Source organism: Lathyrus oleraceus, chromosome 5 (genome assembly GCF_024323335.1).
Source record: "Lathyrus oleraceus cultivar Zhongwan6 chromosome 5, CAAS_Psat_ZW6_1.0, whole genome shotgun sequence".
In the NCBI taxonomy this organism is placed as follows: domain Eukaryota; kingdom Viridiplantae; phylum Streptophyta; class Magnoliopsida; order Fabales; family Fabaceae; genus Lathyrus; species Lathyrus oleraceus.
The window spans coordinates 414,604,755-414,631,183 of NC_066583.1; the positions used below are offsets into that span (position 1 = coordinate 414,604,755).

The 26,429-nt window shown below is 39.5% G+C and overlaps 1 protein-coding gene across 1 annotated transcript; it reads left to right on the forward strand.

Annotated features, from left to right (window-relative positions):
• The first annotated feature begins 18,565 nt into the window (after window positions 1–18,565).
• On the forward strand, window positions 18,566–19,979 carry LOC127081094 (altered inheritance of mitochondria protein 3-like). Its single transcript, XM_051021380.1, has 2 exons — window positions 18,566–18,709; window positions 18,797–19,979. The coding sequence occupies exon 2, from the start codon at window positions 18,878–18,880 to the stop codon at window positions 19,913–19,915; it is 1,038 nt and encodes a 345-aa protein (XP_050877337.1). The 5' UTR covers window positions 18,566–18,709; window positions 18,797–18,877; the 3' UTR covers window positions 19,916–19,979.
• The last annotated feature ends 6,450 nt before the right edge of the window (window positions 19,980–26,429 follow it).

Consider the following 26,429-nt stretch of genomic DNA (forward strand, 5'->3'; position numbering starts at 1 on the left):
TTTCAAATATGTTTGATTTTCAAACGTTCCACCTCAAACTTCATCATGATCCAAGCTTCAAATTGAAAAGTGTTCAACATGAATATTGTTCCCCTTGATCTCATATTTCCAAAAAGTCCAAGGTCATCTAATTTGGCCAAGAAATGGAGGATTTGCCCATGGGTTCTTTTCAAAGGTTCATTTGGATTGATTTCACATTCAATTTTCAATCTCCTTTGCATGACCACATGACATGATTTCATTATTGCACCTGATAGCATCATTTCATGGTCCTATCACACACCCATGCAAGAATGCAAGGGAATTTCTATTTTTCACCAATTTTTGAATTGTGTGAGAATCAAATCCATAGCCTATAAATAAAACACTTTTGGCTCAGAATTAAGGATCTCATGCCCAAGCTTTGAACCTACAATCCAAATCCTCACCATTAAAGGATAATATTGAAGGTTTTCATTCGAAAATCAAGCTTCAAATCTCATTATGTTTTGAGATTGAAACTCCAAAAGTCCAAGATTTTCCTTGATCCAAATCAAATCCTACAAGCTTCTGAAGTCAAGCCAAGGCCAATTGGAAGAAAGATCAAGCAAGGTTGAAGCTCACTCGAAGGTGATTTTCCAGAATTTTCATCTTTTTGATTCTCTCTAAATTCTTCATTATTCTTTGTGATATTTGGTTGGCTGAAGTCCTACCAATATAGGCAACAAGATTGAGTTGCTTTGTGGTCAAATTGAAGCAAATCAGTTCATGACCAAATTAAATTATATTTTTAAATTGATTTTTAATTGATTAATCATGTAAAAATTATGTTGAGCCATTTATATGGTCTTGTGATGTTTGACTATTTGTTTGGGCCTTGATCAAGGTTGATTTGAATTTTGTTGGATTAAAACCATTGGATTTAGGGGATTAATGAAATGTATATTTCATCTCCCAAAATGAATGAATAGTTTTAATTTGATAAAATTCTTCTCATGGATAATTTGTGTTTTTCTCATTCCCCTCCCTCTTAATCTTCATCCCAATTCTTTCCCATTCCCTCATTTGACCAATGAAAATTCTAATGTCTTAAGGCTAATTGGTTCATCAATGACCTTGTGTCAGATGAACCAATACAAGTATGATTGAGATAGGTTCATCCCTCTTGATCTTTTCTTTTAGTGTGTGGTATGTTTTAGGAGTTTTGTTCATTATACCAAATCTCTCACATGCATTAACGCCTAAATTTTTATTGTCCGACCTCAGATAGTTGTGACTTCTACATAAGTCCAATTACGATTGCTTAACATAGAGCTAAATTTGACCCTAAAGGCATATCATTCTAGTAAGTGAGATTGTAAGTCTCCCATTCTTCATGGTATTATGTGGGAACTTGACCTTTTTTCCTTTCATTAGAGCTAGTGGAATACTTGTTAAATTATCCAAGTTGGAGCCCTTCTCGTGGAAGATGTCTTGGTTTAAGGATCCATGCTTGTGAATGGATGGTTGAGTGTTCTCCAAAGAATGACTTAATCAATTAAAAAACACCACTAATACTTGACTAACCATTGACTAACATTTGACTAACTCTTATTAATATTTCTTTACTTTTAAGTCATTTACTTTTTGCAATTTAAATTTCTGTCATTTATCATTCACTGCCATTTACATTTCATTTAAATTGTTTATGTTTATGTCATTTCCCCCTTGCTCATTTTAGCCATATCTTGTGATTGTATATACTTGTTTGTGCATTTGTATTTTTGTTTGGGGTCTTAGGACCTTAAAATACTTAATAACAACAAAAAACCCTAAAAAAATGTCTTGTGGACTGTTAATCTTGATATGAACTTTTGGACTTAGGATTAGGCAACATTCCCTGTGTAAAAGGGACTTGGCCAATGCCAACATTTTGAGATCAAGTTACTATGAACTGAGCCTTCATCTGATGCAAGTCTTGGGACTTATGTGAAGTCATCTGCTACTTTATCTTGGTGCTAATTGTTATTCTGATCTTGTGTCTGATGCTTTGTTCTGAGTTGATCAAGGGACATTTCATCTGATATATGAGAAGGCAAAGAAGACTTCTAGCTTTGGGATTTGCTTGCTTGGATGTGGCTATCTTTATTTGAGGCCTTGATCCTCATGATGTCTAGATATTGTTATTTGCTTGATGATTATTGCTTGATTAAAGTCCAAAGGAAAGTGAGTTTTCTATATGACATTCTTGTATATTGGATTGCATCCCATTGGTCAGATCTTTTTAACTCTTAACTTTTAATTTATGCTTAGGGTAGCCTCCTCATCTTCCCCTATTTCTTAAATTTCAAAATCTCTCCCCCTTTTTTTCAAAAACTTTCTTTGCTTGTGATTTCAAACTTAGATCTTATTTTAAATAGAAACTTTGGCCTTATGCCAATGGATTTTAAAACTCTTTCTTAAATCAAATTTGTAAATAAACTTAATCATATTGACTCAAAATTTCAAAATACACAAAGAACTAATAACCCCATTCAAATTTGTGTCCCTTCGTGCCCCTTTTCATTTAAACTTTTGTTAAAAGCAATTCACCAACCTTGAAATTGTTACCACGAACTACGAGGTCTTGATCGCTCATTTTTATGTTGGTACGTAGGCACAAGTCCAAAGGTCTTGTCGAACACAAAAATATAATCAATGAATTCTTTTCTCATCCCCACACTCTATTTTTCTCAAACATCTTTTATACCAAAAAACACATGCACACATAAAAAAGGGCTCCGTAGGAGTACCTAGGACACTTTGGATGCTAACACCCTCCCTCTGTGTAACCAACCCCCTTACCTGTAATCTCTGGAAGTTTATTGGTTTTGATTTGAAAACTTATTATCTTTGGGTTTTGTTCGTCCTTTTCCCTCTTCCTTTGGAAATAATAAAAGCGCGGTGGCTACTCTAGTTTTATTGACGTTAAGCTTATCCATAGCTTGATGTTCATGAATTTACCGCTATAGAAATTAAGTGGCGATTCTGCTAGAAAGTAGTCCTCAATGGGTTTAGCCTACTTTTTTATGTGTATATATTTGTATATTTGATGTTTTTATATATTTGTTTGTGTGACATAATATGTTTGTTGTGCTTGGTGATCTCTGAGTGGTGAGATAAGTTCTAACCCGAACTTGAGTGCAATTAAGATAGGAGGATGGTATAGTCATGTTCAACTTGTGTGGAGGAGTCCTTAACAAGTTGGCTTGAGACCCATCTACTCAGTGGAGGCCATTTTGGAGTTACTAATGTCACATAAGTTATTTGTGGTTAGGCATTACTTTCTCTGATTTGGGGTCCGAGAAGCTGATGACCGTAGAACATTTAACCCAACTTGGCCTATTTAGGACGTAGTGCAAAGACTGTTCAGGTGTAGACCTGATAACAATTGTTACGCGATACTACACTCGGACGAGTTTCTCTTGAGAATATTATGGGTTGATAAGTCGGTCATCCTAACATGTAATATCTGATAGATGAGATTAAGACTCTAGGAACTTTGATAGAACATGATCTACAGGTTTTTATCCTTAGTACACTCCTTTGGGATGGTTCTAAACCTGACTTCATGCTTGTGACTCACAACAAACCCTTTGATTCTCGGTTGATCCGATCAAGTCTTGTCAATATCAATGGAACTTGGGTGTTGATAAGGTGAAAAACCATAATACACCAAAATGGGTGATTGATCTTGATGATGACTTGATCCATCCTTTGACCTTTGTTTGTGTTTGCCTTGTGTGTGATCCCTTGTTTGTGATTGTTGTAGTCATGCATACATGCGCATCATAACATTCATCACAGAAAAGTAAATTTCAAGGAACTGAGGTCTTATTTGCAAAAAATTTCAGACCATGGATTATGGACGAAGGAACACTAAGAAGTATGGTTTCAGATATCCTGATTTGAAAGATCCCTTGGATTTCAAGCAACATCATGGGAATCTTTGTCTGTGTTATCTGCTGATGTGGTTGAAGGACTTTTGAGTGTTTTGGTTTAGTTCTATGATCCGCTTTATCGATGCTTCACTTTTCATGATTTTCAGCTCGTACCTATGTTAGAGGAGTATGCCCATCTCTTGGGTATTCCCGTATCTAACAAGGTAACGTTTAGTGGATTGGAGGAGATTCCTAGATCTCATATCATAGTTGAAGCTCTTCATCTAAAGAAATCTGAGAATGATGCTCATTTGGTGAAGAAATGAGGTATTATTGAATTGAGTTTTGAGTTCCTCATTGGAAAAGCTACCGTCTTTTCTCAAGTCGGTAGTATAGATGCTTTTGAAGCCATCTTTGTATTGCTCATCTATGGTCATGCTTTGTTCCCGAACATTGACAGTTTTGTTGATGTTAACGCCATTAGAATTTTCTTTGATTGGGAATCCTATTCCCACTCTGTTGGGTGACATGTATTTCTCTTTGCATTTGAGGAATTCTAAAGGTGGTGAGACTATTGTGTGTTGGGATCCTCTTCTGTACAAGTGGTTTATTTCGCACTTGCCTCAGACGCCTGCTTTTATGGAGAACGTGCAATGTCTACGGTGGTCTCAAAGACTTATGTCTCTCACTAATGATGACATTGTTTGGTATGATTCTGTATTGAGTAGTGTGGATATTATTGATAGTTGTGGTGAATTCTCTAATGTGCCTCTCATTGGTACACCAGGAGATATCAACTACAACCCTGCTTTGGCTCGTCGTCAACTTGGGTTCCCCTTGAGAGACAAACCTAATAACACTCAGTTAGAAGGTCTTTTCTATCAAGAGGGTAAAGATCTCTAACACTTAAAGAAAAGGATGATACATGCTTGGCATAATGTGCATATGAAGGGAAGATCCGAGCTTGGTCCATGCAATTGTGTAGCTTTGGAAGATTACACTATTTGGGTGAAGAAGAGAGATTTAGAGCTGAAGATGTCGTACGCCTGTGAAAGACCTATGTCTTTGGTTGTGGCTGAGCCATCCACTCTCCCTAACCAAGATGTAGAGGAGTTGGAAGACGCACTCACCAAGATGAAGCAAGAGAAAGATATATGGGAAGAGTGGTTCCATGCTTTGAGTCGAAAGCATGAAGAGTTACAGCTTGAGTCGAAAGAAAAAGATACGCTTATTGAGATTCTTGAAGATGGGGCAGTGAAGAGACAGAGAGAGCCAGAGAGTCTATCCACCTCTAGCATGCCTTAGCCTTCTGGTGCTTGGAAGAAGATTGTTAATCAACTTGTCCTTGAGAAGGATCAGATGAAGACATCCTTTGAGTCTGAGATTCGACGCATTCGAAGGAAGTACACACCCGCAGCCAGATTATCTGATATCGTTGCTAAGGGATCCTTATAATGATTAGTTTCCTTTTCTCTTGTATTTGTACTTTGGTTTCTGAATTCGTACTCAATGTAATCCTTCCAATTTTTTATGAATAAAAATAGATTTTATGGTTAATCAAATTGTTGTTATTATTATATATTTGCAAATTGGACTTCATATGTTCCTTGAAATTGAAAACAACCAAAAACATTGCATTTCATGCATCATTTGCATAGCAGGTTTTCTTCTGCCAGATGTCTTATTGGTTATTCTTTTGTGCTTCAACCAAGCTAACTCATCGATACAACACTCGCGCTAAGCAACCATGGATAATGGAGCATCTATAGCAAGATAATAGAGAGCTAAATGACGAGATTGTCAGGTTAACGACACTGATGGAATTTGTCATTGCAGCACAAAACCAATCTTCACCAACTCCTGCAACTCCTCCCAGAGGACTGTCATATTTGAGGTTACTATCTCAACTGTTCCCATTGCTGCCAGTCTATCTGATCCTTCTATGCCTGCTCGATTCCCTTGGGGGGTGGCATCCAACTTTATGCCTGAAGGGTATGCACCTACTTTTGTCTCTCTACCGACATCTAGCTCGGTCATGTCAGTGCCACCTCCAGTTGTTCACACTCTGCCTCATGTTGAGGATACTATCTACCACTCTGAGCCATCTGAGGGTCCAGACGTGTATGAGAAGATGGATGAGATGAAGGATCATTTCCTCGAGTTACGCAAAGAGTTGAAGACTTTAAGAGGAAAGGATTTGTTTGGGAAGAGTGTTGTTGAGCTCTTCCTAGTCCCCAATGTCAAGATCCTGATGAAGTTCAAGGTCCCTGACTTTGAAAAGTATAAAGGGAATACTTGTCCGCTAAGCCACCTTGTGATGTACGCTAGAAAAATGTCTACTCAAAATGATAATGATCAGTTGCTGATTCACTATTTCCAAGACAGTTTAACTGGTGCCGCTTTGAGATGGTATATGGGTTTAAACAGTGCAAGTTTTCGTACTTCCAACAACTTAGGTGAGGCCTTTGTCAAGCAGTAGAAGTACAAAGTGGATATGGCACCCGATAGAGACCAGATGAGATCTATGTCTTAGAAGGATAAGGAGACATTTAAAGAGTATGCTCAAAGATGGAGGGAGTTTGCTGCCTAGATTAGTCCACCGCTTGAAGAGAAAGAGATGACGAAGATCTTCTTAAAGACGTTGAGTTCATTTTACTATAAACGCATGATTGCAAGTGCCCCCAATGACTTTACCGAAATGGTAAATATGGGGATGAGGCTAGAAGAAGGAGTTCGTGAAGGACGTTTGTCTAAGGAAGAAACATCGTCTAACAAGAAGTAAGGTGGGAGTTTCTCTAAAAGGAAGAAGGGAGAAACTAATTCAATGTCTGTGGGAAGGAAGAGGAGGCCTCATGTCAGAAAGTGTTTTCAACCTCGTCAACATCAACATCAAGTTTCATCAGTAATTCCTGTCTTTTCCAGCAATTCTAATCAATCAGTTCCGATTCAAAAACAACAACGTCAACAACAACCGCAACAAAGAACCAATTAAAATAACAAAAATAATAATCCAAAAAGCTTTGAGAGGAAGAAGGTATCCTTTGACCTTATTCCTATGTCGTATGTAGAATTATACCTGTCCTTGGTTCTCAAGAACCTCATTCAACCAAGAAATCCTCCACAAATTCCTTAGCCACTTCCATGGTGGTTCAAACCTGAACTTCGCTATGCTTTTCACCAGGGAGCCCCTGGCAGTGACATATAAAACTGATATCCGTTGAAGTACGAAGTGGAAAAACTTGTGAAGAGTGGGATAGTGTCCTTTGAGGACAGAGCGCCTAATGTGTAAGCTAATCCATTGCCTTCTCATGGTAATGTTATTGTAAACATGGTGGACGGTTGTCCAGGGAATTTCCGAGTATTCGATGTACGACGTATCCATAGGTCGTTGGTAGAAATGCATAGAACCTTGTGTTTGATCTGTGACTGTGAACATGACCATGATGGTTGTGTAATCTGTAGCGTGAACCCCAGTGGGTGTATGATCATCAAGAGAGATATCCAAAAGTTGATGGATGAGAATATAATCCAGATTCAACAATCAAGAGATATAGACGATGTAAATATGATCGTGCCAATATTTAAAACCCCTGAGCGGGTAGTTATCTAGGTTGACAGCAGCAACAACAACAATGTCAACAGATCGATATTGTTGTTGGTAATATGGTTAGCGGCCCATATTCTATACTCATCCGATAAAGCTGTGCCATATTAATACAATACCACAATGATAGAAAATGGTCAAGAGATTCCTCTACCGGTTGCAGACTCTGTGGTGAAGATTGCTGATATTGCAAAGGTGGCCCGTAGTTGTCATGTCTTTGGTCCGATTTTTTTGAAAGAGGTAGAATATGTTTCAGCAAGTAAGAAAACAGAGACTCCAGTGGTGAATCCAGCTAGCACTTCAGTGTGTCAGTTTGGTGAATCCAGCAAACTGAAGACTAACAATGATGATGAAGTGTTGAAATTGATCAAAAGAAGCGAGTTCAATGTTGTGGATCAGTTGCTCCAAACTCCGTCAAACATCTTCGTGTTGTCACTATTAATGAACTCTGAGGCACATAGGGAGGCATTGCCGAATGTTCTCGAGAAGGCTTACATTAAGCATGATGTGACTGCGGATCAGTTTGACCACATTGTTGCCAATATTACTTATTGTAATTATCTGAGCTTTTTTCATGCAGAGCTTCTTGAGGAAGGCTGAAATCACAATTTGGCATTGCATATTTCAATGAATTATAAGGAGGACGCTATGTCCAATGTGTTGGTTGACACTGGTTCGTCTTTCAATGTGCTTCCAAAATCAACTTTGTCAAGACTTTCCTATCTGTCGCATTACGCGAAAAAACCGGCGGGAAAACGAAACAACAGAGCCGCCACCGTGCGTTATTTATCCCAAAGGAGGGAAAGGAAACGCTCGAAGTAAACCTGGAAAAGACATGGTCTCGCGACCAGAGAAAGATGGGATCGGGAGTCGGTTATGCGAAGGGAAGGTATTAGCACCCCTACGCATCCGTCGTACTCGACGGGATCCATGCACAAAAGAATAGAAGAAAGGTTGCTAAGGACTGCTCACAAACTGCACAAGGCTGGAAGGAAACACAGAAAGACGGAAGAAACGGGACTCAGCAGGATATCGCATCCTGGGCCTACGTAGTCTGTCAAGCACAGACATCAGATTCGACGTAGTTCGGGACAGGGGAAACGTGCTCGCTAGGCTGTCGCATCCTATGCATACGTATCTTCTCTGACCAGAGAAGAATCAGAGCACTCGTAGCTCGGCTAATGCACGCCAAACAAAACACAAACAGGAAACCGACTGCCAATCGCTGGACTTACGTCAGACTCCACACAAACAGGCAAACATGGAAACCGAATGCCAATCGCTGGACTTACATCAGACTCCGAACCAACAAACACACACAGGAAACCAACTGCCAATCGCTGGACTTACGTCAGACTCCAACGAGCAAACAAGACACAGGAAACCAACTGCCAATCGCTGGACTTACGTCAGACTCCAAACACACACAAAAGGGTTGCAAAAGAAAAAGGGCGCCCGGAGAGATCAACTCATCTCCTGCCTACGTACCTCATCTGGTATGAGGATCAGGGCGACGTAGTTCCCCTTAACAGGGAAAGAACTTCTATCCTAACCAGAGACTGGGAAATGACAAACTAGAAGGGAGCTTGACTCGAGCCTAATAGTTATCATGTAATCCGCAATGGTCCTAGGTTGAGGTTTCTATCCTAACTTGCACAGGAAGCAAGCTATCCTAAACAGCACAATCAAACAAACAAGCACAATAAAGCAATCACACACACTATATGCAAACAATTGGGCTCATACAAGGCTAGGCTGCCGAAACAAGCCAACTGGAATGGGGTGTTTTTAGCTCTTAACCCTAACATTGAGAGTTAGGGTGAAGCAGATGAAATAGGAAGTGAGGGTAAGACCTCACAGCTCTTATCCCTGGCCTGGGAGAGCTTGACTCAAAATAGAAAGTGTGGGAGTTCAGAATGTAGGAACTCTTCTCCACAGATGACTGACTCTATGGACAAGATTTTGGGTTCTTACTCACAATGCATCAACACATGGTGTAAGCAAAGTGAGTGACACAACTGAATAATAGGGGATGGATTGCACATCCCTTTTATCAGCCAATTGCCTCTTAAGAGGACTTTACCTGCTTGGCACAAAATTAAACATTCACAAACATTGCCTCTTAAGGAGGGCTTCAGACAGGTGCCTACCAATAACAGTAGGTCTTCCAGACTACATGAAGATCAAGGAATTATACCTCAGTGGTATGCAAACCACAAGCAATGCCAAGCAAGTTCAAATGAACTTAAAGCAACTTAGGTACATGTGGAAACAGCTAAACCAATCAGTACACCCAGATAAACAGTCAATAGTCAATATCAGACAGACAGACAAAACCAATCAAACAACAATGAGCAAGCCATAAACACAAGTAAATTGTCCTCAAAGCCTACAAAACAAACCAATGTTAGCCAATAACAACATATGATCAAGCTCAAATGAAGGAGCAACCTCAACCATGGAAATGTATCCTTGAACCTGAAATCACAACTCAAATATAACAAACCACTAGGTCAAAGCCTAGGGTCAAAAGAGGATCAAAAATTCAAAACAGAACCTCAAACTCAACACAAAGCATGTTTATCCACTCAAGAACAAGTCCTAAAGAGGACCAAAGCAAAATCATAATGCAAGTTCATGTAATAGGCATGTGAAGTCAAAGACCAAATCAAGGCATCCAAATGATCATCATGAAAGAAAATTCTCAATTAAAACAGAAATGATTCAAATAATTCTGGAAACGTTCATGAGCAATCAAGATATTCACAACATCCATCAAACAAAAAATCAGAACCACTCTTGTCATTTGGAATGGAAATGACATTGTACGAGTTAGACAACCAAATGTGTGACACAAATTGTCACACCATGTTAACACAAGCACAAAACAGAAATGGAGCATGGGAAAAATGTCAAACCAAAACCAAAATGTCCATCAATGTGTCTAGAATCAGCATGTAAAATTTCAAGTTCATTGGATTAAAATCAAGCATTTCACAAAGGAAAGAGTAAGGCAAGGTCACAAATGGATACATGATCACATAACCTAGCACCAAATAAAATCCAGCCATGCACAATTTTGGAAATCATAATCATAAAAAACTAGACATTCTAAGGAGCATTTTGCAAAAAATTCGGATTGATTTGGATGATTTTTCAATTTGTTATGATTTTATGAAGTTGGGGAAAAAATTTGAAGTCAAACATGATCAAGGTATATGGAAAATGAGGGAACATGTGAAAATGAGAGAATATTTGAATGAATGCGTTCGGTGGGACTCGAACCCTGGCCAGATTTGAATTTGCGCACTCCACCAAAACGACATCGTTTTGGTTTAAAACCCTAAGCCTGGAAACAATTCCAGAATTTCGTAGCTAATGCCAACAATTCGTAGCAAATCATGAAGAACTCGTAGCTAAATCTGGAAAACTCATGATCTTCATCTCCTTCCTCTTGAAGACGATGAACTTCAAGAACAAATTTCCAGTTTTTCCAAAAACATTCCAGAAATCAACAAAAATTATACCATTCGATTCCTCGTTTCATGCACATGCAAGATCAAACCACAATTCACGCTAAAACACCATGCATTGCTCAGTTCGAAGAAAATAAAAAATGACATCAAAACTTCAAACACATATATCTTCATGAATAATGCGCCATTTCACTTGATTTTTTGCTCAGAATCATCACCAATCAAAGATCTACACAAATATAACAATGAATTTAAGAATTAGTGAGATCGAAACTTGACCTCTTGAAGAACAGCAAGTGGAAACTCGTGCTACAAGGCTCAGCAATGGTCCAAAGCTCTTCTACAATGATTGTTGACATGATTGATGGAGAGATTGAAGCTCAAACAAGCACGAATCCAGTAGAATTTGAAATTTCCATTAATGCTTCAAGCTTCATGTGTGGTCAAAACTGGCACGAATTCCTCCAAATACACGTTCAAATCTCCTTAGAAACACTTCATGATCATGATTCCAACAAGAGAAATGGTATTTGTGTGAAGAAATTGGAAGTTCTTGGTGAGAGAAAAATTTGAGTGATTTCAAGATCTAGATCTGAAAACTGTTGTTAATGGCAAATGCAGTTGTGATTATCATTATTATTGCCTTGTTAATGATTCTGAAAACATGCGTAAGCCAAAACTAAATGGGATTAAGAGAATACAACGTGTGTGCACCAATTTGTATTTCCACTCCATGCATAAGATGGCCACGTGAACAGTGCACCACCAAGGCCCAAATTCATCCAAAATAAGCCCATGCACCAATCAGAATTGGAATTTCATGCATGTGATCAACCAAAATGGTTTTTAGCAATTTTCCTTCAAAAAACTTCATGAATAAACAAGTGACCATGTGATGACAATTCATGCAATGTGATGAGGTATTTGGAAAATACATGACATGAGAAACATTTTGCAAAAAGAACCACCAAATTTGGAGCCTTGGTTCAAAAGATATGGCCATTTGAATTTTCAAGCACACTTTGCCATGATTTGATCATAACTCCTTAACCATTAATTAGAAATTCATGATCTCAAACTTTTTGGAAATGGGAGAGAAAGATCTTCAACTTTCATGTTGGACAAAATTTCATTTGAGAATTTTTTTTTTAAATATCCAGAATTTTAAAAAAAATTTCAAAATTAACCCATTTTTCAAAAAAATTACACAAATGGGCAAAATTTGCCCTAATTGTGTACATAGGCGCCACCCTAGTTGGCGCCTACCCTTAATGGGTAGGGCAAGTCGCCACTAGGGGTGGCGCCTATGCCCAATCCCTTTTTTTTTTTTTTTTTTTTTTTTTTTTTTTTTTAAATGTTTTATTAATTTTTTTTTTTAATTTTTTTTATTTAAATATTAGATATTTGATAAATATATTTTTTTTATAAATTATATTAATTTATATTAACACTTATATATAAATAAAATTATTACAAGATATATATATATATATTAATTTATATATATATTAATTTATATATATATATATATATATTAATTTAATTTATAAACAATTAATATTATACACATTTAATTAATATATATAAATATTTATTTACAAGATATATATATATATATATATATATATATATATATATATATATATATATATATATATTAATTTATATATATTAATTTAATTTATAAGTAAATAATATTATTTATAAATTTTTGGGAGAATTAGGGTTAGGTAGACTGGTGTACAACCCAGATCTTTTCCTATAAATAAAGTGTTATTTCCTTGCATTTTCTTCAACACTGTTTCGTACCACCTTCTGTATCAAGTTGAGTTCATGGCATCCCCAAGACCGTCGTCATGGCAGCGAACATCATCAAGGCGCCCGGATCCTGAACCAGTAATCTTAAAAAGGGATGGGCATGTTATTTTCTCGCCTTTGAAACCCCCAATGGAGATGAAATTTTGGAACATCCGTTCGTTGGACCAACTAAAAAGGTCCTTGATGTCTTGGTTAGAGGGAGATTACCAACCTGGTGAAGTCATCAGAAGGATTCAGAGGCTTAGAACAAGGTTCTCATTTGAAACTGGAGAAACGATACGCTGGTGGGTTGAAGTTGAAAGCGACATTGATTGCATCCAAATGATGCATGGATCAGACGACATAGTGTTAACTGTTGTAATTTCTTAGATTTTAATGGTTGTTTGTCATGTTGTTGTTGTATTTGTTATTGTTCTAGTACTTGTTCTTGTTTTAGTACTTGTTTTTGTTCCAGTATTTGTTTTTGTTTTAGTAATTGGTGTTGTAATGTTAGATGTTTGTGTTTGTTGTTCAAGTGTCATCTTCTATTTGGAATAAAAAGTAAACTTTAATTTAAAATGATTTTGGTACACAGATTTATGAAAGTGAAAACTAAGTTGTGGAACTAGATCCACGATATGGACATTTGTTCTTATTATGCCCTAGTTGTCTACATATGCTACACTTCCTCTGCATTTTCTCTGCGACGTCCATTTCAGTTCTAATGCGCCTGCTATTTGGGCGACCACTTTTATTCCGCCGCATCGATTCGTTGTGCCAAACAATTTCCCCGTCATACTCTGGCCAATACGCCTCCAATGCTACCACCGGAAAGGGATTGTCGTATACATTGAGCAATGTTGCAACTTTGTAGATTGGAGACACTAGCGATAATGCATCGAAGTGGCTGTGTGAACACGCTGCAATGACATGGGAACAAGGCATACGATACGCCTGAAATTGACCACAGTCGCACCAACGGTCTGGTATTAGGACCCTATACTCTTGTCTGGGCAGCCCTTGGTTGTGGTCAATTGTTTCCTTGACACTGAAAGTGTGGCCATGGCGGTCGAACTCCGTAACCCGATGGCTGCTGGCTTTGGCGGATTCCTGCCTCATAAACTTCATGCAGGCTTCACTATAAACCTGACTCGTCTGCAACACTTCATTCCAGCGCCTGCCCCTTGTTACGAACAACGTTGCCATCCGAAAATAGGTCGCACTCACCAATGCGGTTACCGGGAGGTTACGTATGCCCTTAAACACGTCGTTCATTGATTCCACAAGATTTGTTGTCATGTGGCCCCACCTCACCCCATCGTCGTACGATCTAGTCCACTTCGCTCTGTCGATATTATCAATCCACCTCCCTGCATCAGAATTTGCCAACACTATTTCCCGGCGATAGTATTGGAATCCAGGCTGGTTTAATGCGTACCCCGCGTTTATCAAATGTTGCTTCAAAAAGTTATCCTTGAACTCCCGCATAAAATTTTGTGCAATATGCCTGATGCAGTAGACATGGGTAGACGGGGGGTCATGCCAGCCATTTGCTGGATTATTGTATGCACTGTCTATTGAGGCGTGCCTGTCAGAAATAACGCAGATGCCAGCTTGTGGAGTCACGTGCGTTCAAAGATTCTTAAGGAAGAAACTCCAACCAGCTGCCGTTTCTCCTTCCACCAAAGCAAAGGCTATTGGGAAAATATTTGAATTGCCATCTTGTGCGACCGCCATCAGTAACGATCCTTTGTATTTCCCATACAGCCAAGTTCCATCGACTTGAACAAGTGGTTTGCAGAATGTGAACCCGATGATGCATGGACGGAATGCCCAGAAAAGTCTATGGAAAATTCCATTACCTTCTAGACGAGTTCCGTCAGGGGATTGTGCAGGCAAGGTCTCCATTATAGTAACCGTCCCAGGTGAATACAATCGTAGTGCAGCCAGGTAGCGTGGTAGTTGTTTGTATGATTCCTCCCAGTTACCGTACACCAGTTCAATTGCCTTGGTTTTTGCTAACCAAGCCTTTCTGTATGACGGTGTATATTTGAAAACAGCCACACAATGGGAGATAATTGTTTTGACCTTCAGTGACGGGTCAGCCTCAACTAGAGGTAATATGGAATGGCAGATCATGTCATGGCTAAGTTTGCGATGATCCTGTGCCATGTTGGTGTTGACGCAAATGTGAGCTTGAGATATTGACCCTATCACCCACGCGTTATGCTTCTTCTTGTACGATGCCATCAACCTATATCCACACTCCGGATTTTTGCATTCAATAACGTATCTTTCCGGATTTGATTTGATAACATCGTAGTCAACACAATTTTTCAAGTGCCAGTTCTTTATTGCTAACAGACACTCTTCCTTGGTCCGAAATTGGTCACCCTTCTTTAAGTCCTCATCAGACCTCATATATGGGTTGTAGAACATATCTGATGAGGGCTCATCCTCGCCCAAGTTAAGTGTTGTGAAGTGCGTAGGAGGTGAGTAGCGTTGCGCTATAGGTATTTGAGGTTGGTCTTCGTCTTCAGAATGACGGTTCACCAAGTCATCAACCACGTCTTCAGCATCATCAACCACATCGTCTTCAACATGGTGCTCAGCATCTTGTTCGTCATCAATCACAGGATCAATAACCTGTGATTGAATATTCTGAGTTGGTTGAGGTTGTTCCAACACAATGTACAACACTATGTAGTCGTAACCAGAGTACTCATGGTTACGAAGCATGTATTGTGTCTCCATGTCATTTTGAATCAATGACTTATAAAACTTGACAGAGTTGTTTTCTGAAAAAAAAGGTTGTTGATAAAAAATTTGGGACACGGGTTGTCTTAGTTTGGACTCAATCTTCCTTTTCAGATAAGAGAAGTCAGCTCCTCTATTTAGACAAAACCGAGTGCATTCGGTGTTTCTAAATAGGAAGCCAGACTTATCACATTCATAAGTCTCACCGTTGACGTGAGCTTTGACTTTGTATTGTGAAGAAGATGACATGTTTTGTGAAGACATTGTGAAGGTTTTGTGAAGGTTTTGTGAAGGTTTTGTGAAGGTTTTGTGAGGGTTTTGTGAAGGTTTTGTGAAGATATTTTCAAGGTTTTGTGAAGATTGCTGTGAAGATATTGTGAATACCTTTGCGAAAATGTGTGTGAATATTTATACTGCAAGAATCTTACTGAAGATTGCTGTGAAGATATGTGTGTGAAGATTGCTGTGAAGATATTGTGTGTGAAGATTGCATGCCTGTTCCCCATCAAGTCTTCACCACCAAGTCTCAGAGATTCCCACGCATGCCTTACACGTGTCACACCCTTGAATGCAACACTCCCACCTAGTCTGTACTAATGCATTCCAACCTATCCACCTAGCCTGAACATAGTCTCAGAGATTCCCATGCATGCCTGTTCCCCATCAAGTCTTCACCACCAACTCTCAGAGATTCCCACGCATGCCTTACACGTGTCACACCCTTGAATGCAACACTCCCACCTAGTCTGTACTAATGCATTCCAACCTATCCACCTAGCCTGAACATAGTCTCAGAGATTCCCATGCATGCCTGTTCCCCATCAAGTCTTCACCACCAACTCTCAGAGATTCCCACGCATGCCTTACACGTGTCACACCCTTGAATGCAACACTCCCACCTAGTCTGTACTAATGCATTCCAACCTATCCACCTAGCCTGAACATAGTCTCAGAGATTCCCATGCATGCCTGTTCCCCATCAAGTCTTCACCACCAACTCTCAGAGATTCCCACGCATGCCTTACACGTGTCACACCCTTGAATGCAACACTCCCACCTAGTCTGTACTAATGCATTCCAACCTATCCCATGCAGGTGTTTTGGACTTTTTCTACTTTTATAACACATATACGACAATTAGTATGGCGTAACTAAATGAAGTATTCAATTTAATGTTGTAATAAAACATAAAATAATTAAAAGCTAATTTATAACACATATACACCACAATAATAAATATTTGAAAGTCAAATTTCAACCGTTAAATAAATTATTGGGGGATATCAAAGCTAAAATTGGATTCTACTATCTCTGTGACACTTAACTTCTCATCTGACCTGTACAGTGTGACACCTATTCTGCAAGATTCCCACGCATGCCTCACACTTGTCACATTTTTGCATCATCAGATTCCACCAAGTCTTCCCCAAGACAAGACAACTCCCACCTAGTCTGCACCTAAGCATGCCAACACTGCCACGTAGTCTGCACCTATTCTGCAAGATTCCCACGCATGCCTCACACTTGTCACGTTTCTGCGTCATCAGATTCCACCAAGTCTTCCCCAAGACAAGACAACTCCCACCTAGTCTGCACCTAAGCATGCCAACACTGCCACGTAGTCTGCACCTATTCTGCAAGATTCCCACGCATGCCTCACACTTGTCACGTTTCTGCATCATCAGATTCCACCAAGTCTTCCCCAAGACAAGACAACTCCCACCTAGTCTGCACCTATGCATGCCAACACTGCCACGTAGTCTGCACCTATTCTGCAAGATTCCCACGCATGCCTCACACTTGTCACGTTTCTGCATCATCAGATTCCACCAAGTCTTCCCCAAGACAAGACAACTCCCACCTAGTCTGCACCTATGCATGCCAACACTGCCACGTAGTCTGCACCTATTCTGCAAGATTCCCACGCATGCCTCACACTTGTCACGTTTCTGCATCATCAGATTCCACCAATGCATGCCAACACTACCACGCATGCCTTACACTTGTCACATTTTTGCATATTCAGTTTACTTGAAAAAGAGTATAAATAGAGGGTCATTCTTGCAAGTTTTCATCTACCACTAACACTTTTATTCAGAGAACTCAGGCGAAACTTCTCATCCACCAAGCTTCTTCCTACATTGCAGTCATGTCGCTTCTTACCATGGGCCAAGAACACAGAGGAACTAGGGCAAACATTGCCTCATTCGTAAGTTTTTCTTGAACATTGCCTCTTTCGTATGTTTGTAGTTAGTTTTTTAAAAGTCCAATATAATAATTTTTTATATTGTTTGTTTTTAAAGGATCCCAAGAAATTTCGTCAACGTTCACACCCAATGCCTTATCCAGACCCATGGTGCGTACCTTACATAGAGCGTGCGGGTTTCGGTCATGTAATGCATGTCGTAAATGCCACCATTGATGCCAAATTCATTTTGGCTCTGTGTGAACGTTGGAGACCTGAGACACACACCTTTCACCTACCAACTGGTGAATGTACCGTCACATTAGAGGACGTGTACATGCTTTTAGGTCTTAGAATAGATGGTAAGCCTGTCACCGGAAATGTTCAACAGCCTAACCAAATATTTGTTGAAATGTTGGGGGTAGATCTGGTCGAGGGTGAGGGGTCTGCCAAAGCAAGGGGTCAGGGTATTAAATTATCTAGCCTACAATTGTACCACGACTCCATAACTTTGACTGAGGAATCCTCCGAACAAGAAAAAGTCATAAAAACCCGGGTTTACATTATGCTATTGTTTGGGAACTTGCTATTTCCCGAAGGGACGGGAAATAGCATAAATTTTATGTACTTGAGTTTGCTCGGGGACATTGATAGAATAAGCACATATAGTTGGGGTTCTGCAGTATTAGCATTCCTATATAGCTCTTTGTGTAAAAATGCACAAAATGAGCACTGTACATTTTCCGGATGTTCTTTTTTGCTTCAAACATGGGGGTGGTGGAGATTGCCGAGGCTAGCCCCAGAAAATCCTAATGACTACTCCTTCCCCTACGCAACTAGGTAAATTTATGATCTTATTTCATTTTGTATATATTTATTCTATACATATTTGTAACTAATATTATTTATCTTTTTTTTTAGGTTCATTACAACCGGACTGGATTACAGTCTTACCCCCAAAAATAAAATTATATTTTATCGTCAACTGTTGGATCGTCTCCGAGCACAGGATGTATTACCACTAAATCACTCAACTTCTAACTGATTTATTAATGTCATGCATTATCGATAAATAACATATTTACTTTTTTCTTTGCAGTTTATTTGGAGGCCATATTTGGGATTGGAACATCAACCAAACCCCGAAGATGCAGCTGTTTGGACAGCAAAAACGGCCATAATGCGGTTCACCACTGTGGAGATGCACCAAAGTGACCGTGTCAAGCTTCAATTCGGAATGCATCAAGACATCCCAGGCCCCCCAATGTCCATGGAACCTTGGCATCTAAAAAAAGTCAGCCACCAGTGGTATGCCCAAAATTGGAAGGAATTTGCTAAGGAGTTTCGAAAAATGTGGAAAGACCGTGCCCACTATGTTCTACAATTTCCGGTGGCGCCCAACGAAATGAAGCCGACAAGGGAATATGTGGAATGGTATAGAGCAAATACCAATCCAGAAATGATTGTGTCTGACCCGTTCTATTTGGACGATCCCCGGATGCAACAGCCATATTTCCAACAACAACAACCACCACAGTATTCCCAACAACAACAACCACCACCTTATTACCAACAACAACAACCACCACAACCATTTTACCAACAACAACCACCACCACCTTATTACCAACAACAACCACCACCACCATATTACCAACAACAACAACCACAACACATGTCCACCCCCCAAGCAAATCAACAATACATACCACAAACTCAATCCCAATACCATGAAGACTACCAACAACAAACTCAACATTCCCACCACCATCAACAGTCCCAACACCTACCACAATATCAATCCCCCTACTTCCACCAATCCCAACAATTCCAACACGGCAATTTCCCAAGCTCTTCCAGTCCTCCACCTAGCCCCGACACGGGTATACAAGAGGACTACCAACAGGACTACTACACACCACAACAAACATTGCACTTTGGCCAACCCGATTCAACCCTAAACTACCAAAGACCACAATTCGAGGGCGCACCCAGCAGTAGTCAGTTTGTCCCACCGAGACAAAGCTTCGAGGGCGCAGAGGGGACCCGTCTTTCCTACAGCACTGAAGGGACTTCGACCGAACCACAACGGCAAGCGGCAAGGGGGCGCGTTAGGGCAAGGGGTGGTAATAGGGAAGCACCACCACCACGTGAACCGTCTAGGCGAGTAACTAGACCTCCCCCGTGCGGATCGTACAAGGGACCGCATCATATGTGATTAATCATATCTTTGTAATATTTGCCTTGTTTATTATTTAAATAAAAATATTTTCTGTTTATTATCTTTATATCTTTATCTTTATCTTTAAAAATATTGTCTATCATATCTTTATACATATATAAATTAATTTTTTTTCCAAAAATTTACAAATAATATTAATTACTTATAAATTATATTAATATATATATATATATAAATTAATATATATATATAAATTAATATATATATATATATATATATATATATAAATAAAAAAATTTAGACAAAATATATGTGTCAACATAAATTAATATACTTAATAAAAAACATAAATTTATAAATAAAAAAAAATTAAAAAAAAAAAAAAAAACATTAAAAAAAACATTAAAAAAAAAAAAAAAAAAAAAAAAAAAAAAAATGGATTTGGGCATAGGCGCCACCCCTAGTGGCGACTTGCCCTCCCCATTAAGGGTAGGCGCCAACTAGGGTGGCGCCTAAGGGTAAAAAATGGCCAATTTTGGCCATTTGTGTAATTATTTTGAAAAATTGGATATTTTTGAAATTTTTTTGAAATTTTTGGATATTTAAAAAAAAAATTCTTCATTTGAAGCTTCTTTGATGTTGGAAAGTTGAGTTGAAGTTGGTCCAAAAACTTGCTATTTTTGGAAACTTGAAAATTACAGGTCATTTTCCATTTTTGGAAACTTTTGATCTGGCTTCAAATCCTTCAACGTAGATGTTTAACATAAGGAACAAACCTCTTTTGGACATGAATGAAGTGTCTCAATCCATTTCTCCATCTCCAAGCCCTCAGTTGACTTGTAGTTGACTTTTATGGGCCTCAGATGACCTGGTCATGCACTGTGGACTTTGAACCTTCAACACTTGGTCAAGTTGCTTCAAAATGATCCTTGGGTCATGTAAGCTCATTGGAACCACCATAGGGTTTTCATCTCATGGAAAATGCTCTTGCTCTCTTGCACAGTTGAATTTCCTGACCAGTCTTGACTGATGAAATGCAATGGACTATGCAATGTGAATGCAATGTTAATGACCTAAAAAATGAAATGTATGTACAAATGGGAGGTGCAAATTTGAGGTGCTACACTATCAAGGCGCCCCAATGAGATAGAGTGGCATGATTGTCAAAGCGTTTGACGGTTCTCGAAAAACGATCATTGGTGAAGTGAACCTTCTGGTGAAGATAGGTCCGAGTGATTTCCAAATTACTTTTCAGGTAATGGATATCCACCCGACCTACAGTTGTCTATTGGGAAGGCCATGGATTCATGAAGCATGGTCTATGACGTCTACTCTACACTAGAAGCTGAAATTTGTGAAGAACGGAAAGCTTGTCGTTCTTGGTAGAGAGAAGGAATTATTGGTGAGCCATCTGTCATCTTTTACTTATGTTGAAGCTAAGGAGGAGGTTAGAATGTTGTTCCAAGCCTTGTCTATTGTTGTGAAGAAGAAAACTAGGGAACACATGTCTTCTTTAAAAGATGCACAAAAGGTTATTGAGCCTGGAAGCATTGATCAGTCGATTCGTATGATAGAGATTGCTGAGAACAAGAATAAGGATGGATTGGGGTTTTAACCAGGGCCATTCAACGTCAGAGCTAAAGTTATGCAACCAAGTTTCCGCAGTGGAGGGTTCACTCATGGGAATGATTAACACTCAGCTGATGTGATCGAAGACGGTGATGATGAAGACGAAGCTTGTGCCAACTTTCTGACGCATGCCCAGATTTGCAATAATTGGGTTGTTGTTGATGTTCCTACTATTATTCATCGCTCTAAGTAATTTGTTTTTCATTTTTTTAAAGAAAATTCATTCTCCTATGCCTAAGGGACAAGTGAACATTGTTGGGAATTTCTATTATTATCATCAATAAAAGACAATTTTATTCATCCACATCTATGGTGATTTATTTTTACTTTTTGCTTTTCTGAAAATGGTAATCACAAAGGACATAAATAAATAATAATCTTCCATCTGCATAATATTTGTCACAATTCACTTCTCTAAAATCAAAATATCAAATCATTATGCAGGTTGGTTGTCAAACCCATTGAATACAATGATCATACGCCCTCTCTAAACTTTGATTTCCCTGTGTTTGAAGTTGAGGAAGAGACTGATAATGAAGAAGTATCTGATGAATTATCTCATTTACTTGAGCATGAGGAAAAAGCCATTCAGCCGTTTGAAGAGCAAATTGAATTAGTCAACTTGGGTTCTGAGGATGATGTGAAGGAAGTCATGATTGGGTTCCAACTGTGTCCAAAAGCTAAGAAGGGGTTGATTGATCTTCTTCGAGATTATTATGATGTGTTTGCTTGGTCCTATCAAGACATGCCTAGTTTGGATTCTGAGATTGTGGAGCATAGATTGCTGTTGAAGCCAGAATGCTCGCCGGTCAAGTAGAAGTTGAAAAACACTCATCCTAATATGGCAGTAAAGATCAAAGAGGAAGTGCAGAAGCATATTGATGCTGGTTTCCTTATTACCTCTGAGTATCTGCAGTGGGTGGACAATATTGTGCCTGTTCTTGAGAAGGATGGAAAAGTCCGCATGTGCGTTGACTATAGAGATTTGAACAAGGCTAGTCCGAAAGATGATTTTCCTCTGCCACACATTGATATGTTGGTAGACAATACAGATAAATTCAAAGTCTTTTCATTTATCGAAGGGTCTTCCGATTATAATCAGATAAAGATGGCACCTGAAGATATGGAGAAGACCATATTCACTACACCTTGGGGAACATTCTGTTATAGAGTGATGCCTTTCGGTTTAAAGAATGCTGGTGCGACATACCATAGAGCTATGACCACTCTTTTTCATGATATGATGCATAAAGAGATTGAAGTTTATGTTGATGATATGATTTCCAAATCAAGTAATAAATAAGAACATGTTGAGCATTTGCTGAAGTTATTCAAGCATTTGAGGAAGTACAAACTCCGCTTGAAGCCCAATAAGTGTACTTTTGGTGTTCGTTCTGGTAAGTTGTTGGGCTTTATTGTCAGTGAGAAGAGTATTTAAGTTGATCCTGCCAAGGTCAAAACAATACAAGAGATGTCTACGCCCAAAACTGAGAAGCAAGTCGGAGGTTTTCTCGGCTGCTTGAATTATATTTCAAGATTTATATCGCATATGACTGCCACATGTGTGCCTATATTCAAGCTTCTTCGGAAAGATCAGTCTTATGATTGGACCGAAGATTACCAGAAATCTTTTGATGGTATTAAAGAGTATCTGCTTGAGCCTCAGGTTCTGTCTCCGCCTGTCGAAGGAAGACCCTTGATCATGTATTTGGCTGTGCTTGATGAGAGTATGGGTTATGTTCTTGGTCAGCAAGATGAATCTGGAAAGAAAGAGTATGGAATTTACTACCTCAGTAAGAAGTTCACCGGCTGTGAGACTCAGTATTCTATGCTTGAAAAGACTTGTTGCGCATTGGCTTGGGCTTTTAAGCGTCTGTGCCAGTATATGTTAAATCATACTACTTGGTTGATATCCAAAATGGATCCAATCAAATACATTTTTGAAAACCCTGCTCTAACTTGGAGGATAGCCCGTTGGCAGATGTTATTATTCGAGTATGATATTGAATACCAATCTCAAAAAGCTATCAAGGGTAATGTCTTGGCTGACCATTTGGCTCACCAACAGACTAAAGATTATCAGGTAGTGCAGTATGATTTTCCTGACGAAGAGATTTTATCCCTGAAGATGAAAGATTGTGATGAACCATTGCTTGAAGAAGGTCAAGAACCTGGTTCCCATTGGGGCATGGTAATTGATGGAGCCGTTAATTCATATGGTAATGGAATTAGGGCGGTGATTTTTACTCCTCAAGGCATTCACTTTCTGTTTATAGTCAAGTTGCCTTTCAAGTGTACAAACAATATGGTTATGAAGCTTTCATTATGGGGCTTGAAGAGACCATTGATCTAAGAATTAAATATCTCGACGTCTATGGAGATTCAGCTTTGGTTGTCAATCAGATCAAAGGTGAATGGGAGACGAATCAACTCGGTTTGATACCATATAGAGACTATGCGAGGAGGATTTTAACTTTCTTTACAAAGGTTGAGTTTCATCATATCCCTCGAGATGAAAACCGGATGGCAGATGCTCTTGTAACGTTGGCTTCAATGATTGTGGTGAAATTTTGGAATAAGGTTCCCAATTTGATTGGGATGCATCTTGATAGGCCAACTCATGTGTTTGCTGTTGAAAAAGCTAAAGATGAGAAGACCTGGTATTTAGATATTAAATGTTTCCTCCAAAGTCAGCTTTACTCGTCTAGGCATCTTTGAAAGATAAGAAGACTTTAAGGAGATTAGCTGACAACTTCTACCTAAATAGTGATGTGCTTTACAAGAGAAACTTCAATGTGGTTTTGCTCAGATGTATGGATAGACACGAAGTAGACTTATTGATGACTGTAGTCTATGAAGTCCATGAAGATGTTGAGAGCAGGTTACTATTGACTGACAATAGAATCTGATTGTTGCAAGTTTGTGATGAAATGCCACAAGTGTCAAATTTATGCAGACAAAATTCATGTTCCTCCCACACTGTTGAACGTCATTTCCTCTCCATGGCCCTTCTCCATGTGGGGAATTGATATGATTGAGCCCAAAACATCAAATGGACATCATTTTATTTTGGTGGATATTGATTACTTCACAAAGTGGGTTGAAGAGGCATCATATGCAAACGTAACCAAGCAAGTTGTTGTGAGGTTTATCAAGAATCAGATTATATGTCGTTATGGTGTGCCGAATAAGATCATTACTGATAATGGATCTAATTTGAACAATAATATGGTGGAAGCTCTTTGTAAAGACTTCAAGATTGCACATCATAATTTTTCTCCCTACAGGCCTAAGATGAATGGAGTTGTTGAAGCTGCGAACAAGAACATCAAGAAGATCATCCAGAAGATGGTTGTGATATATAAAGATTGGCATGAGATGCTCCCATTTTCTTTGCATGGGTACCGTACATCCATCCACACTTCAATAGGGGCAACCCCTTTCTCACTTGTTTATGTCGCAACGCGAAAAACAACCGACGGGAAAAGACACAACAAACAGAGCTGCCACCGTGCGTTATTTATCCCAAAGGAGGGAAAGGAAACGCTCGAAGTAAACCTGGAAAGGAATGGTCTTACGACCAGAGATTGCAAGGTACGGGAGTCGGTTACGCAAGGGGAAGGTATTAGCACCCCTCACGTCCGTCGTACTCGACGGGATCCACGCTCAAGAAGAATAGAATAAGGTTGCTGATAAACTGCTCAAAGAATGGACACATACTGGAATAAAACACAGATGGAAGAAGACGGAGGAAGCAGACTCGGCAGGATATCGCATCCTGGGCCTACGTAGTTTGTCAAAAACAAACATCAGAGTCGACATAGTTCGGGGGGAATGGGAAACGGGCTCGCTAGGATATCGCATCCTATGCCTACGTATCTCATCTGGAATGAGAATCAGAGCTGTCGTAGTTCGGCTAACGCATGCCGAAACAAAACACAATACAAAGACGCTGAGACGTCAAAAGAAACACACAAATGGAAACAGACTGCCAATGGCTGGGCTTACGTCCGACTCCGAACAACAAACACAAATACGATAAGGAATGCCAATCGCTGGTCTTACATCCATCTCCTAACACACACAAAAAGGTTGAACAAACAGACAAGTTAATAGGGAGTCTGGCACTCGATCCTACTAGCTGTCAAGCAAACACCAAGAAGACGCTTAGACGTCAGAAGAAACAAAGATGTTGAACACACAGACTAAAAGGGAGTCGGGAACTCGGACCTAACAACTGTCAAGCAAAACACACACAAAAAGAAAAAAAGGGCGCCCGGAGAGATCTCACACGATCTCCTGCCTACGTACCTCATCTGGTATGAGGATCAGGGCGACGTAGTTCCCCTTAACAGGGGAGAAACTTTCTCCTAACCAGAGACCGGGGAATAAGAAACTAAAAGGGAGACTGACTCGAGCCTAATAGTCGTCATGCAATCCACAATGGCCCTAGGTTGAGGTATCTAAACAGATCCTAACTCGCACTGGAAGCAAGTTGAAACAGCAAATAAACAGAAAGTAAACATCAAAGGTGAACAGGTATCACACACTATATGCAAACAAGCGGCTCATACAAGGCTGGGCTTTAGTCAAGGGGTCATATTAACCTCGACAAACAAGCCAACACTGGAAGGGGTGTTCGAGGCTCTTAACCACTGACATTGACCGTCAGGGTGAGCAGATGAAAGGTAATGAGGGTTAGACCGCATAACTCTAAACCCTGGCCTGGGTGAGCTCAAGACAAAGAAGGTGTGGGGGTCCAGAATGAGGGACCCTACTCCACTTGACTGACTCTGTACAAGATCTGGGTGACGTGTCCAAGAGCATCAGCACGTAGTGCGAGCATAATGGACGACTCAAACGATTAGCAGGGGACTGGCTACTAGCCCCTTCTATCTGCCAATTGCCTCTTCACTTAGGA